The 17,227-nt window shown below is 40.8% G+C and overlaps 1 protein-coding gene across 1 annotated transcript in view; it reads left to right on the top strand.

Annotated features, from left to right (window-relative positions):
- The window catches only part of Morc1 (MORC family CW-type zinc finger 1), a 208,985-nt gene that overhangs the window by 167,407 nt on the left and 24,351 nt on the right, over positions 1-17,227 (top strand). Inside the window, exons 19-20 of the mRNA XM_052158339.1 lie at positions 157-405; positions 6,098-6,202. Coding sequence (XP_052014299.1) covers positions 157-405; positions 6,098-6,202 — 354 coding nt within the window. The remainder of the gene's footprint in view (positions 1-156; positions 406-6,097; positions 6,203-17,227) is intronic.

Below are 17,227 nucleotides of genomic sequence, written 5' to 3'. Positions count from 1 at the left end.
CTCAGAGAAACTGGTGGGCAAAACTACAGGGTAAATATAATCAAACTACATTATATACTATAAAAATAGAATGCAGTGTTATGACAGAAAATAGTAATTCATCATAATTGATGCAACTACCACTCATAAAATTATGTCTTATTGTTTTTAATTAAGGAAAAATCCAAACTTGGGAGAATCAAGCCTTCAGGGGGTGACCTAACTCAGGGCAGTCCTTCATCTGTTGAGCTTTCGTTCAGCCAAAGAAGCCAAAAGAGATGCACAGAGGATGCCGACTCTGACGTGGAGTTCGTCTGCATGTCTAAGATTCCGAAGAAGAAGTCTGTGAAGAAGAGCTCGAAGTACCTGCAGCCCCGTCACGCGCCAGCTCTGTTGGAAAATCTCAAACTCGAGGACACAGCTCAGGCACGGGTTTTTTTTTTTTTTTTCCATTCTTTTCTCTTATTCACGAAATATATAATAATTTCCTTGTTCTGGAAATAGCATGTGGTAAAGGCTTTGCTTCATCTTCACATTTTTAGCTCACTCTAATTATGGGATGTACATTGCAACCTGTGTTTGCTGGATAAGGTCCCAATTTCTATTTTTTCCCTTCGGTTCTCTATTTTGGAAGAAAAGTTAGATTGCTAATATCAGCACAATTCAGAGAACTCAGCCAAGTGACGGTGCCCCAAAGAATGCCTGGATGGGGTAAGAGCTCACATTTGTATTTAAGAGAAGAGAATAGACTGGAGACATTTCTAACTTATAGCAGCCATGGTGTGGTGGTTTGAATGTGCTTGGCCCTATTGAAATGGCACTATTAAAGAGGTGTGGCCTCGTTGGAATAGGTGTGTCCTTGTTAGAGGAAGCTTGTCACTGTGTAGGCAGGCTTTGAGGGCTCCCAGGTCAAGCTCTGCCCAGTGAGGAAGAAGTCCCCACCTGGCTGCCTGCAGAAGACAATTCCCTTATGCCTTTGGATCAAGACGTAGAAGTCTCAGCTCCTCCAGCACTGTAAGCCAGTCCCAATTAAATGTCCATTATCAGAGTTGCCTTGGTCATGGTGTATCTTCAAAACAATAAAGCCCTAACTATGACACATGGTTTATTACCCTATAGTCAAAGTTATAGGGGACTGGGCATCAAATATAAACACATTATTAAACAGTTGAAGCGTTTATTTTGTTTTTTAATTTTTATTATTTTATGATTGGTACACTTATTTAATATATTTGGGACATTTTCACACTTGTTACCCTCTTCATCTGCTGTCTATACCCGTGGAATGCCTTATTCTTCCCCAAGTCTTAAGACTAATAAATATGTCACCCTAGAATTTGCAGGTGTGCAAATACGTGTTTCTTTTAAAGAATCACAGCACACTCATCCCTACAGTGTTATCATTTCCTTCTTGTTGTCAGGAATGTGTGTTCTGATTCAGATACTAACAGTGCTGAGGATGATGTGGTGCCTGTAGTCGAGGAACTTTCCTCCTGTACCATGTTTACTGCTAAGTGCTCAGACACACTTTCACTGGCATCCTTTCCTTTTCCTTTTCCTTTTCCTTTTCCTTTTCCTTTTCCTTTTCCTTTTCCTTTTCCTTTCCTTTCCTTTTCCTTCCTTCCTTCCTTCCTTCCTTCCTTCCTTCCTTCCTTCCTTCCTTCCTTCCTTCCTTTCTTTCTTTCTTTCTTTCTTTCTTTCTTTCTTTCTTTCTTTCTTTCTTTCTTTCTTTCTTTCTTTCTTTCTTTGTTTTTTGTTTTGTTTTGTTTTGTTTTTTTTCGAGACAGGGTTTCTCTGTGTAGCCCTGGCTGTCCTGGAACTCACTCTGTAGACCAGGCTGGCCTCAAACTCAGAAATCCGCTTGCCTCTGCCTCCCAGTTGGCATCCTTCCTCAAGGATGGCTTTCTATGGCCTCTTTGTTGTTTATGTTGTCTTCCTGGCTCATCAGATCTTTTGATCTTTTGATTGTTTCTCCTAATAACACTGGTGGTTTGAATATGCTTCCCAGGGGGTACCTATTGGGAAGATGTGGCCTTGTTGGAGTAGGTGTGGCCTTATTAGAAGAAGTGTGTCACTCTTGGGCTTGGAGTGGGTTTTGAGATGCTCCTTTTAGTCAAGTGGGAACCAGTTTACTCCTTGCTTCCTTTGGACGAAGATGTAGAACCTTCAGTGCCATGTCTGCCTGGAAGCTGGATGCTTCCCACCTTGATGATAATGGACTGAACCTCTGAACCTCTGAGCCTGTAAGCTAGTCCAAGTTAAATGTTGTTTTTAGAAGAGTTGCCTTGGTCATGGTATCTCTTCACAACACTGGAAACCCTAACTAAGACAAACATTCACCAGTGAAAGGTAGATATGGGCCACCAAGGAAAATAGTCAAAGGATTTACCCTAGGCTCTAAAGCAGTATGAAGAAACTTTTGAACAGCAAGTATCTACTGAGCTCTTGTCCCACACTGTGTGGTGGGAGAACAGGTACTTCCAGGTGGTTCTTCCATTAGGAATTATTTTGAACAGCTACTTCATAGAAGGCTTCCCTCCTCCTCAACACACATATTTTTGAGGTGTCCTTGAAAAATAGAAGATGGGCTCATCTTCTTTATCTTCAGTATCTATGGGGAAAATCCTTAACCCTGAAAAGCAATTTCCTCATCATCGTATTTTGGGGCCATTTGTGTTCTCAAAATAGTTGAAAACATATTTCCCTTCATTTTGGGAATTTTGCCTTCAGTCTCTTCTTGAGACTGTGTAAGCCCCATGATACCTGTTCGTTGTCCAGAGAACCTTAAGTTTCTTTGAGTTACCTGCCAAGTTTGAATGTATAAATCCATATGCTTAGCAGGTTTGTATTTAGTCCTTATTAAATGTTTATAAAATAAAAGTCTTATAGTCATATCTCCTTTATTCTGGAATTTGAGAAAAACTCATTGGCTGTAAAATTTCAAGATTGTGGATTTGTTGAGAAATATATATATATGTATATATGCATATATGTATGTATTTATGTATACACACACACACACACACACACACACACACACACACACACACATTCCCAGCACTTAGGAGGCAGAGGCAGGTGATTTCTGAGTTTGAGGCCAGCCTAGTCTACAGTGTGTGTTCCAGGACAGACAGGGCTACACAAAGAAACCCTGTCTCGAAAAACAAAAACAAACAAACAAACAAAAAACCCACAGTAGAATAGACCAAAAATTTAGCATGTGTTTATAAGTGTTAAAAGAATATATTTTAGATATAGGGATTAACTTAGTATACTATGTATACACATATATATGTATATACACATATACATATTGTACTTTATATTCATACATACACATATAAATATGCACATGTATGTGAAGCTCACATAAAGTGAACTAATTTATCTACTGCTTTATATACACAAATAGTTCTTTAGCTTTTCATAGTATGCGTGAGCGTGTGTGTGTGTGTGTGTGTCCGTCCATCTATTCTGTATACTCTCGTGGACTTCTCAGCATATGTACACATATGGCTCCTCCCTCATCAAGCTTACTATAGAACAGCTTAATATTTCCGCAGGCAGGTGTAAACTGGGACTGGGGCAGATGCCTAGGGGTTTTTCCCCTTTATTGTTTGGAGAGATTTTTACTGTGTTCCCCAGGCTTCTCTCCCTCTTCAGCCTCCAGAGTAGTAGGAAATAGATGTGAATGCTGTTCTGCCTAGCATGTTGTTTGTGCATTTTTCAGTTTATTTTTATTTCCATTCATATGTATGTGTACTTGTCTGTGTAGATGTATGTGGGCGGGTACCCACAGAGACTAGAAGAGGCTGTCAAATGCCCTGGAACTGGTGTAATGGGCAATTGTGAACCACTCCGTATGGGTGCTGGGAACCAAACTTTGGTCCTTGATGTGAGCAGTAAGAGCTGCTCAGCCTTCTCTGCAGCCCCTCTTATAGCAGCTGTTTAACACAAGAGCAAAAGTACTTGAAATCGGGAGTCTAACTAAAAATGGAACAGCGATATCTTTCAGGGATGTGTGTCCTGCATTTTTAAAGATTACATTCAGTTAAATTGATAATGAGAGAGGAGGCAGAACATTTGACACAATGAATACAAAGTATTTTAAGGGGACAAGCAATGGTAACATGGAGGGATGGCAAAGAGCAGACTATGACTTGTACAGGGATCATAACCATGGTACATCCTGGAAGCCTTGAGCAGGGAGTTGCGTTATCCTAAAGGCAGTGAGGTTTGCTTTTTTTGTTTTGTTTTGGTTTGGTTTTGGTTTTTGGTTTTTTTGAGACAGGGTTTCTCTGCGTAGCCTTGGCTGTACTGGAACTCACTCTCTAGACCAGGCTGGCCTCAAACTCAGAAATCTGCCTGCTTCTGCCTCACAAGGGCTGCGATTAAAGGTATGCACCACCACCGCCTGGCTACCACTAGAGATTTTATATGAAAGAGTTGTGTGGCCAGATTTTCCTTCAGAACGGGTTGGTGTGTCACAATGTAGAGAAACATTTAGTGGAGAGTTAGTTAGAGAAGTCTTGAATTGTATAGTCTCTTTAGCCACATAAAAATGGTCCAGGGGTCTGGGAAAATTCTTAATCAAGATATAAAACTCCATAGGGCCATAGACAGATACAGGGTTCATCTCCCTCATGGGAGATACACTGTTTTGTTTTGCTTATACACACATGTCACATGTCACAAAGCATCTGATTAACTCCACAGCTCAGTATGATCTCTTCTGGAAACATGTGGGATCCTTCTGCCAAACAAAAGCAGTAGGTTAGGCAGGTCCCCTGAATTGGCTACTGGAGGCACACACTGCCAAGAGGAAGGGATGCACAACACAGATGGTTGTTTGCTCTCTGTGTCTTCTTTATGCAAGTAAAGTAGTATTCTATCCACTGGTTCCCTACACTGTGTTTCAGTATCAATACCAAGATGCAAAGGGCACAACTGCCTCTCTGGGACTGATAACTGATGCATGGATCTGCTCAGTGATTATGCCTTAGAGTTGGTGTGACATAGGCAGTTCAGAGGCTGTGCCAGAGGAGAAAACACTAATATGTTATCTGGAATGATGGTGGTGATGTCAGAAAATGTGGTGTCACATTTTGGTGACATATTTGGGGTACTGAATAAGTAGAGAGGCAAGAGTGGCAACTGAGTTTTGAACTTCTGAACATGGCTCTACAATGATGACATTCATCGAAATTGGGGTTCAAGAGAACAACTGGCCTGTACAGAGGAACATGAGTTCAGCTTAAAATGTCAGACTTCCAAGGGGAAGAGTCTAGATTCAACTGTGTAACCGTGGATTTAGAGTTGAGGTCTACACACGACACATGAGCATATGAAATGCTGACACATCTGAGCGTGACTGATGGTAAAGGCCATGTGAAGAGAAGGCAGAGAGTTGAGGCGAGGAAGGCCACTGCACAGGCTGGGAAGGACTGGCTAGTCCTGTGAGGAGAGGAACTAGGATGTGGTCTGTCACTGAAGCCAAGTAGGGAATAAGGAGTTTCAAAAGGACTTGAGCGAAGGGCTATATTCTGTAGGTCTGAAAAACATTCTTTAACTTTCCCAAACTCAGCAGCAGTGGGAATGTATGAAGAGTATTGTTGCTGCTGCTGATGGTGGAGGAAAGAGGCCGGAAGCCAGATTGGGACTGATTCACAGATGGAGACAGGAAATGGAAGCAGGATGTACATTAGTTCTTGAAAACTAAGTTATTTGGTTTCAGAAGATATTGTACTCATAGAAACCAAAAAGTGAAGTAGATAAATCAGGGGATCATTTAAATTTCTTTTTTCTAAAATTGTTACATGTTCTTAGTTGACCTTTACATGTACTTAATTTGAATGATACGTGTTTTTGTTGGTCTTTAATGGTCTCTTTTATATGTATTGCTTTTGGCTTGTGATCCTCCTGCCTCAGCCTGCTGAGTACTCAGATTATAGGTGTTTGTTACCACAACCAACCAATCATATATTTCTTGAGGACAAAGATTGGAAGTTAAATCTTCTCGGAATGGTCATGCAGTTAATAGAGTCTCTATGGCATAGTGAAAGTGTGCCATTTACCATTGATTGGTTCTAATGCTTGCTTAATTTTTGTTACATTTTAGGTTTCTTCATGGGAAATTGAAAGGAGGCAGAGTGGAAACCTTATGCAGGAATGCAAGGCATCCACTGAAGTTGAAGCTGGCAGTGGAGATCTAACTGTATCTGTGGTAAGACAAACTGCACTGATGACTGGCAACTCAAGACTGTTTCACATCCAGAAAAATCTATTAAATTTGGGTAGGTGAAACATATAGTTCAGTCACTTGAAGATGAAGGAGTATACCCTGAAGGCAGTAACTGTTATCTGCATGAACCCCAGAGAGATGAATCTTGACATGCATGTAAGTATATGAAAAACGTGCATATAGTTTGAAGAATATATCAGAGCCCATTGTCCCAATCCAAATCATATGCAATTTAAAATATGGGCTCTTGTCAGAGATGTAATTCTTCTTTTGATGTTCTGGTCTTTATGTTATTTATTTATTTATTGTCTATCTTTCTAACCCTTTTGTGGTGCTAAGGACCAATAAGTTATAACATCAGTCCCTGAAGTATAATTTTGAATTGACTTAAATTCTCTAAAAGCCCTTTGGAGAAGTTAATTCAGAAAACATGGGAATGTTTTCTACTCACTCCACTAGAAAATACATCTTGATTCTAACTGATGGTTGGTATCAAACAGCTATGTATCTTGGCAACTGTGAAATCACTTTGAGTTTATGAAGCCAAGTGTTACAATGCTTTGGTGTTCAGGATTCATTCAAGGACTGGCCAGTCATTGGCTGATTCAAAGACTGGCCATGTCTTCCCTTGTGAAGTCCTGTTAAAACCATTGTTTGTACGTTATATAGCATTCTTTGTTATTTTTGAATTGCTTAAATTGTACTTGGTACAATGGGGACATATTTCTTCTGACTTTACTTCCCTTCGGTGGAGCATAATTGACACAGGCACATAAAAGGACTATTTATAATGAATTTATAATCCTAGCTAGCCCATATAAAAGGCACACAATCCAGATATTTTGTTTACAAACTATAAGCCTGGATTGCGCAGGTTGGGAGCTATTCTAACATATTCTTCAGCTATAAAGTCCCTTGTGACTTGTTGTATCTCCTGGTCATGTGCTCACTGTCCATCTCCTCTCATGGTGGCCTCCTTCACCTTTGTCTACTTTCTTCTCTTCCCTTCCTGCATTTGCAACCCCCTCACTTGATCCTCAAGTCCCACCTTTCTCCCTCTACTACCCAATCACAGGCTAGCTTTTAATTGACCCGTTAAGTTGGGGAGCAAGGTTCACATAGCATCACTTGGTGTATGTGAGGATCTGTCCAAGGGACGACCACATCCTGAGATGCAGTATTTAGCATTAGAATACAAGCATCATTAAAACAACTCACTACAGGATTATAAAGAGGTTTTATTTAGAAAAAATAAATATGGACATGTTCCAACAGAGCTCCATCCAGTTCCCAGCCCTAGCTAGGACTTCGTGGCTAGTCTGCTGTCTTCCATATTTGAGCCTAGTCTTGCTACTTCCAGGCACCAAACAAGCACATTCCTATCATTTTAAGAAGCCAGCAGAAGAAAAAGACAAACAATAAAAGGAAAGAGAGAAAGAAAGTTAGTTGAAAAGGAATAATATATGTATGGAAACAGGAAAAAAAATCCTTAGTATCAATGACATGGAACCAAAATCTATCGAGTAAACATGAAAACATTTTCAAAGTTAGAAAAGAGGTCAGAGTGTAAACCAGAGGCTGAAAAGGAAGGGAGGACCAGGAGTAAGTAGCCTTTTAACCACAAGACCTCAGATGTGCCGTTTGACACAGCTGCACCTGGACTGCCAGGGCCACCACTTATTTTGCAGAGGCATCCGTGTCTTCATCTGCTTTTCCTAGAGCTTGCCTTGCACAAGCTTTGAGTAAGTGCCTATTCGGAAACTGCCTATGTGTCTTCGTCTGGTATATTTCGTAAGTTCTGATGAATCTTTGTGGGTGTGGTGGGTGATTTATTTGTGACTCTGATCTGAGCAGGGTATTCATTTTCAAACTCATACAACTAATTGATTTGCATAAATGCACATTAATTTCTGTTTGGCTGAAGTTAGAATAATTCAACTAGGATATAATTACCTATAAAGGCTTATCTGTACTCTCTTTTTAAAAAATTGAAGATTCTTAAGCCCCATGATCCTTCACAGTTATCTTTTAATTATTCTCCCTCTCTCTCTCTCTCTCTCTCTCTCTCTCTCTCTGTGTGTGTGTGTGTGTGTCTGTGTGTGTGCACTGCTACAGTGGGTGGGTGGGTGTGTACTGGCACATGCACATGTGTGTTTATATGTGTTTCATTTGGATGCTCTGATTTTTGAATATGAGAGAGGCTAGCAGTCAGTGTTAACAGAGGTACAAGAAGTTGCTACTTAAGGAAGAAAAATTAACTACAGTACTAGACACCCCCCCCTTCACCTACCATGCTACTATTTGTTATTTTAGTAAGTTTAATTGATTGTGGAGCCTGGGACCTTATTTCCAAGTATAACAGACTGAGATGTATGGCGTGCCCAGCATAGAAAGCCCTCACCTCACGTCTTGCTGTGCTCTACTGTTCTGGTTTCATGTTGTCTGGGGAATAATTTCATTCTGATTAGCATATTTTTCCTCAACTGTGTTAATAATATCTACCCACTTGCCTTTAGACAAGATTCATTTTCACAGTAGGACACTTAATTTTCCTCCCTTCTGACTCGGGGTACCTCGGGGCTCTCAAATTGACAGTTTTCCAAGCTCAAGTGAAATGATGATGGTGCCAATCGCCCGGCACTTTACAATTCAACCTCACCCTTGCTTAGTATTCAGTCACGTGACCATCTGTCCTCTCACAGGACCTCACTGTGGGGGCCTCAGTAGTTTCATCTATTATCCTAACGTTTTCCTTTTTATCTCCCTGAAGTCTGTTTCCTTTTCCTTTTTTATTGAAAATAGATATTTTCTCACAAGCTATGTTTTGATTATAATTTTCCCTTTTCCAGTTCCTCTGAGTTTCTTCCTACCTTCCCGTTCATCTAGAGCCACACCCTTTCTGTCTTTAGTTAGAAAAAAAAAGGGCAACTAAGGATAAAAATAAAATAAAAATAAGATAAAACAAAATCAAATTGGAATAGGACTAAACAAACTAACAGAGGGAACAGCCAAGGGCAGGAAGGGGGAGGGGGCGGGGCATGAGAACACTGTACAGAGCCGAGACACACACATTTACACACTCAGGAATTCCTTAAAAACATAAAAAATCATGATATTTACACAAAGGATCTGTAAGGTTTAAAAAAACAAAAAAAAGAATAGATACAGCATTATGAGACAAAGGACTTTCAGAGATGAGTTTATTTTATGTTGTCTGTCTGCTGCTGGGCATGGGCCCTACCCTAGGGAGTATTTTCAATATCCTCCTTTCTGAGTGTTCTGTGTCACTTGTAACACTCCCCCACCTTACTCCCTAGGTCTTGGGCTCTCTTGCTTTGTCTACATTTGCTTCAGGCTGTGTAGAGTGTTGTCACTGCCACAGCATTTTTAATTTATGCTTGGCCTTTCAGCCAGTGTAGGCCATTCATTTTCTGAGTCCGTGGAATGAACATTAGTCCACATGATTTTCTTGGCTGGACATTGCACATCTTTCGGAGGTGCAAAAGTCTCCACCTGGTAATTAGTAAGCTTGAAATACTTTCTAGACATTGAACAAACTGCCCTGAAAATAATGAAGAGTTTTCCCAAAGATATAATAATCCACTTTCATTGGCATTTCGTTGGCATTGGACTCTTCATCTGAACTTCAGTGAACTTCTTTTGTTATTCTCCATAATTCTTTTAGCCCAGGCATCATCCTTGCTAGCAATTTAGGGAAACTAGTATGGTCCAAATTTATCATCTTTGTTCCTGTAAACCTGAATTGTTCATTTTGATATGTGTGTGTGTGGGGGGGGGGATGTGGAGCAAGGAATGTGGGTGTGTCTAAGGGTTCTACTGAAATTGTTCTCTTTTCTGTGTGACCAAGATGAAATCTGGGGGAGGTTCTTCCCCTGAGTCACTTCATCTAATCTTCTCGATAGTCTGAGAAGTAGTATTTTCATTCCCACTTCAATCTCTTTCTCTCTCTCTCTCTTTCAAGACAGGGTTTCTCTGTGTAGCCCGTCCTGGAACTCACTCTGTAGACCAGGCTGGCCTTGAACTCAGAAATCTGCCTGCCTCTGCCTTCCAAGTGCTGGGATTAAAGGCCTATACCACCACTGCCTAGAGCATTTCCCACTTCAGGAGAATAAAAGGTCTCCCAAGGCCAGTGGCCCAGGCCTTTAATCCCAGCACTCAACCTCAGCTGTCTAACCATGACTCCTTCTCCTTCAGGGCCCATTGTGACTTCTTGCTCTCTTGTAGTAACTGATCAGTTGCCAAAGCAGCCTCTTCCTCTTGGATCAGCTGAGACAAACCAACCATCTGTACTCAAACATGAGGATTCCAAGATATAATGATGCAGTATATTGATTGACATTAAGAATTTGGGGCACTGGGCAGTGGTGGCACACGCCTTTAATCCCAGCACTTGGATGGCAGAGGCAGGCAGATTTTTGAGTTCGAGGCCAACCTGGTCTACAGAGTGAGTTCCAGGACAGCCAGGGCTACACAGAGAAATCCTGTCTTGAAAACCAAAAAAAAAAAAAAAAAGAAAGAAAAAGAAAAAATCAAGAATTTGGGGCTGAAAAATTTCCAGAGTTGTATAGATGAGCATCTACAGGCCAAATCTTGAATTGATTTTTAAGAGCCAAACCATCTAAAAACTGGCATGAGTATACACACACACACACACACACACACACAAATCCTGCCATTGGTAGCAACATGCATAGACCTGGAGGACACTAAATTATATGGAACATGCCAGGCTTCAACGACAACCCACACAGCTTCCCACTTGTTTCAGGAAGCTGAAGAAGATGACTGATGTCAGGAGGAAGGATAGCAGGCTAGAAAAGGGACAGATAGTGGCTACCAAAACACATTTCTAAAAGGAGAAATGGTCTTAGGCTGTATAATGCAGAGGAAAACTACAGTCCACAATTATTCATGCTATACTTGAAAATAACCGCATTAGATTTCAGAGGTTACCAACCTAGAATATTTTAAGCTATGGAAATGCTAATTACCATGAAGTACCATTCCACATTCCATACATGCACTGAACTTCGGTATTGTTCCATAGGTAAGAACAGTACTTATATCCCAATTAAAAACTTTTAATGACCAATCCATGGGGAGAGAGATGGCTCAGTGGTCAAGAGGACTTCTTGTTCCTGCAGAAGATGCAAAATCAGTCCCAGCACTGATGCCCATTGTGAGCTCTCCACAACTCTAGCTTTAGGAGATCTGTTATCTGTGTACACACACACACACACACACACACACACACACATACCGTATGTATACACATAAATAAAAATAGATCTTAAAAAAAAGCTCAATCCACCATTGATTCCTGGCTCAGATTAATATAAATTTTCTTAAGCTTGTCTTTCTCCGTGTCCTCCCTATATTTAACCTGAACAGCAATTTCTTTTTTTTTCTTCTCAGTACTCATCTCTTCTTCTAGTCAGCCTGGTGTCCTGGACGAGTCATCTTATAGATGACTGTAAGAGCATTTCTGGACAGTCTCTTCTATCAGCTCTTAGGGAGGAGAAAGTCTATTTTTTTTGAATGTCATTGTGCCTATACACTTATCACTGACTTTCCCCTTAGTCTTCTCTTACCTTTACCTTCAGAAAATCCACTGTTTCCTCACATTTGTTGATGAGTACTTGATATTCTGACCTGTTTTCCATCTCAAGCATTTCCAAACTTATGCGTAAAGTTCTGATTTGCCCTACTTAATCCCAGTTGGGAAAGAAGTAGAAGCTATTTTATTGTATCCAACTATGCCAACTCTTGTCATTAGTACCAAAGTCTGGGTAAACAGTATTATTGCATTTCCCTTGTTACTGCTCATAGTGTTACTTCCCTGCCAAGGACTTATCTAAGTTCAAGTAAAAACTCCTGTACATTGCTGTGTGATAAAATGGCAATCCGACCGCACACTCCAGCCAAAAATTTGGGACTTGGGTTCCATATCCAAGAACTGAGACTGGATCTGGTCCGATCAGTCTCCCATGCCCTGCCACCACACTCAAAAGCCAGGCAGTCTGAGTAGCTATTACTTCATCCTGCATAACAGAAGCAACATAAGAAAAGGGGGCAATGGGAACAGAATAGCAAGCAGCCTATCAAAGAGTTCCGAGTTCTTTCAAGTCAGGCCACAGACTAACCTCCCCAGAGGCTCTCTGCCAACGCCAGTGCTGTGATCAGGTCGGCATACCAACAGATGGTCGCAAAAACGAATGCTGAGTTTGAAGAAAGCTCAATTTGAAAAAACTTCAAGTTTGAGAAATTGAATGAGAATAATTTCGTGAGCCTCAAATGAGAAGGACAGAAGAACAGACTTTGAGATATGCATGTGTGTGCCCTCATTCGCCTTTCTGGACTACACACTCCAGATTTATGAAGAAATTTTAAGATTCTAATATGGGATGAATGATTATTCTTTTCTCATCTACGTCTTCATCTACAGGAATCTTCAGTTGCTAGTGTGAAGCGAATATAGTTTGAAGCGAATATAGTTTGCTAAAATCATGTGCAGATATCTTTGTACCATGATTAGACACAGATGGTTTAGATTTAAAATAATGAGATACTATATAGCCTTTAAAAAAAAGAATTGTCCTTGCCGGGCGGTGGTGGTGCATGCCTGTAATCCCAGCACTCTGGGAGGCAGAGGCAGGCGATTTCTGAGTTCGAGGCCAGCCTGGTCTACAGCGTGAGTTCCAGGATAGCCAGGGCTACACAGAGAAACCCTGTCTTGAAAAAAACCAAATCCCCCCCCCCCAAAAAAAAGTATTGTCCTATATCAGCAGTCTTCACAGCCAATGGGAATTATGCTGAGATTATTTTTTACATTTATCTGTTCATTATCTGAGTGCTCATTTATTATATGTGCACATACCTTCTCTATATGTGCACTTATGTATGCAGGAGTAAGAGGAAGTCAGAAGGAACATCAGATGCCCTGGAACTACAGTCATAGGTGGTTTTAAGCTGCCATGCAACTGCAGTAAACTGAATCCCAGGCTTCCGAAAGGGCAACAAATACCCTTGATGCCGAGCTCTCTCTTCCAGCCTCCCATATAGCCTTTTGATCAGACTGACTTTAACTCGCTGTCCTCTGAAGACACTTCTCCCTCCGTGGATCAGATCTTGAGGAAAGACTGGCATATGTATTTAATATCTGTGTTCAAAGCAACATGCTCTGCCCTCCTCTTTGATGAATACTTGATATTCTGACCTGTTTTCTGTCTCAAGCATTTCCAAACTTAAGAGTTCTGTCAACAGAATTCTGCCCACATCTTCAAAAACTTGACAGTCAGGTCATTCTGGCAGAAATATTTTTAAGAGTCAATGGGGTCTTAGATGTTTGGGGGAGATGCAAACCACCAGTGTTCAGAACAGAGTTCAACATAGTTTGGGGCCCAGAAAAGATCTGTGAATAGAGAAACGAGTGGATGGAGTCATTTCTCTGTGTCAGAGCCGAACTAAGCCTCAAAGACACCTGGTTTGCCCTTATATTCAGTCATTCTCTCAGAGAGGCCACTTGCAGCTGCCTGAAAACACCAGGGACATCTGAATGCCTCAGACCAGTGACAGAGCTTCCATGTAAAAACCAAGGGACACTTGGTGACCTGCTAAGTCATCAGCTAGACTCTGTTTATGGTGGTTTGAATCCAACCCAGAGGATAACCCGGAACAACTGCAGCTAAATTTGGGTCATCAGTGTTATATGGCAAGGAACATAATGGGGCGGCTAACCCAAAATCATAGAAAAAAAAAAAAGTAGCAAAGAGCCCACATCTGATGTATTTATTCATCCTGTTCCTTATTCTGGGTCCTAAGATGTTTGCATAAGAAACTGCATTGGTGTCACTGTACCAGAATTCACACGGCTACAGAGTCTGAGAATATTGGCGTTGCCTTCACTTCAAAGAGGATCATTTTTTTAATCATCTTTCCTCATTGCCTTACGTTGAACCAAGAAAGTACGAGGTTTTTTTCTAATACTACCAAAACATTCCTAGGGAACGCAGTGATAAGATATAGTCCGGAGATGCCCAAGAGGGCTTTGAGGGAAATTATCTATGCTCAGCCTGTCCTGAGTCATCCATCAGCCGACCAGCAGACTGCTTAGACAGCCACAGGATGAATGTGAGACATGTGAAGGAGCATCTCATGGGTGACTTACACTGAATCTAAATATTAGGGCCCTGTGAGTGAACTACCAACCACCATGAGCCAAATCATGGGGGCAAATTTACTAAGCTTTATGGTGGCAGAGATTGTGCGGGACAATAAAAAGATCAAGTACATAACTTTAGCCCTAAAAAAGAAGGGAAACATAACAGGTACCCATACTCTATCCCACGAGGAGGAACATTGCATTATGAAAAGATGACAGGCTGTAGCTTAAGAGAAGCTTCAGTTTCAAATTCAAACCTACATGCTGCTTGCCAGTTTTATCACATTTTGACCTGCTGTGGTTTGTATTTTGTAAATATCGGAGTACTATCACTTATTGCCATGGTTGCTACAGGGATGCATGGGATAATTGGTTGTGATGAAATGAAAATAATTCTGTATAAAATGAAATGTGTCTCTTAAAGCCACCTTTGGTAATTTGGAAGGAGCCAAAGTCAGTATTTATTGTATAATCTAGAAGAAGGAAGCAAAGAAAGCAAAATTCTCTAGGGAGAATATGGGATAGAGCAAGGGCAGGGTGTGGCCCCCCCAGAAGCTGTGTGAAAACCAGAAAAGCTAAACAGGGAAAATGTCAGTCACAAATGAATTAGGTGTTAGTGGCCTGGCAAACTTATTTCGCAACTCTCTATACCTATGAAGTAGATGTTTAATTTTAAGTTCATTTATAGTTTTGCTAGATGGAAATGTTTCCTTTATTTGTTAATACAGTTCTCAGTATTTTTTGGTGGACTTAGATTTGTTTTGTGGGAACTCAATCAAATTGTGAATTCTGAAGTGTCATGGCAAGAATTGAAAGCATATGAATAATAACAAATAACAGTAATATAATAACAGTAATAAAGAATCAAGGCCGCTGGTGTTCTAGTGTTCAGTCATAGTTGCTTGGCTACTAAGGACAGTAGCATTAGTATATATTCACACATACTAATGAACATATTCATATATACATATGAATTGCGAAGGGGAGGGGCCTATAATAACACACTACGGAGAGGAAAAACAGCCTGTTGAATTGAGAGAAGGGCATTTACTTATCCTATATCTTTCTTAAGTCCTTGACAATAATGTGTACCTAGTAGGGGCAAAGGCACCAAGGAAGAGAAGGAAAGAAACCTAGCGATGCTATCAGTTCCCAGGTTTCCTAGTAACATTTACATCAGATGTTGCACAGCCGCCGCGTTCCTCTCCCACATAATCTGGACTTGTGGTCTTCTGACATAGAGACTTTACAGAGTGAGCAGATGACCCTGTAACTGGCCCACCTGGCAGGAATAAATGCATTCTGAAGAGACTCTTTTTTCCCTCTAGAACATCAGAAAGAATGGACTCCCGGAAATTTGAATTTCCCTAGAAATCTCCCGCTAAGAGAGGAAATGGCTAAAGCTCAGAGTAAATCTCCTGGGAGAGCTCTGCTTTTGGAGAAAGATTTAAAATTCATCAGATAACCTTGACTAAAAGACTCAGGACCCGGAGGCAGGGCACTGTGCCTGGCTGGAGTGTCTAATTATACTGTTTCATGCTTCCTGTTTTAAAGCCTACCCTATGTCTGGACCTGAGAGATGGGCTTGGGGTGTGACCAGATCTCTTTGTTCCTTTTCATAATGTGGCTACATTGAATAAGTCTCTCTTTTTTTTCCTGTTTTTTTTTTTTTTTTTTTTTTTTTTTTTTTTACTTTTTGACTATTAATTTAGCCTTTTGTTCTTTTATTTTTTCTCCCTTTCTCCCTGCCTCCTCTTTTCTTGTTGTTTGTTTTTGTTTTTTGAGGCAGATTCTCATTATGTAGCCTTAGACCAGGCTGGCCTTGAAGGCATCCAGATTCTCCGACCAGTACCTCAAGTGGAATGCTGGTTTTAAAGGCATGTCCCAGCACCCTTAGCCTAATTTGGCCTTTTTAGGTGGCTTACTGAAAAGGACAGGTAGTCAAACACAGGAAGAAAAATACATTCTTGGGTGTCCACTGCCCACAGAAAGTTGACCCCAAGCGGAGAGGAAAGATGGCCGTTCGGCAGCCACTGGAGTCTTTATTCTCCGGGGGCACTTTCCTTGTCTTCCCTTTTTGCTGCTTTTGCCTCTGCTCATTGAAGCAGAACCCAGCACAAACTTTAGAACTTTGCTTTGGAGTCTCAAGAAAGTCTAACCCTTGATAGGTTTCTCTTTGGTCAGTAGACCTCCAACATTGCTTCTCAGTTTGCTTTTGGGCTCTTTGAAACACTTTCAGGACGCTTTGAAGCATTTGGGGTGGCTGCCATTTGAAGATTGACTATTTCTTGGAGTTCTGTTGTATAGGGGCCGTTATTATTAAACTGAGAAGCATAAAGATCTCAGTTGCATTTGGAATCTGTTCCTGCAATATTAAATCCAAAGATTCAAAGAGAAAGATCACCCACCCAAATCAACAGGGCCAAATTAATTAAAGCAAACAATTAATTAAAGCAAGCTTTTTTTGATTCCTGTGCATGGGCTGCCTCCCCCTACAGCAGGGTATGAGAGGTCAGGCCTTGACATGAGGAAGGCAAGACTTTTATAACTCAGGGATAAGGGGATTTTTAAATGGCAGATTTGGTGAGCAAAATAGGCGGGGTTACAGGAGCAGAATATAAGCATAATGAGTTCATCATAATGACATCCTGAAACAAAGACATGGTAGCAAAGTGACCATAATAAAGTAGTTCCAGCAACCTTCTGCAGCAATGGTAGCAAGATGATTTTGAAACAAATACATGGTTATCATTTCCTGAAACATTACAGTACAGGAACATTTTATACAGTACAGAACTATTTGTAGTTAAGGTTATAAGTGGGAT

The sequence above is a fragment of the Apodemus sylvaticus genome, chromosome 15, assembly GCF_947179515.1.
Source record: "Apodemus sylvaticus chromosome 15, mApoSyl1.1, whole genome shotgun sequence".
Taxonomy (NCBI): domain Eukaryota; kingdom Metazoa; phylum Chordata; class Mammalia; order Rodentia; family Muridae; genus Apodemus; species Apodemus sylvaticus.
This window is presented reverse-complemented; position numbering and strand designations above follow the sequence as displayed.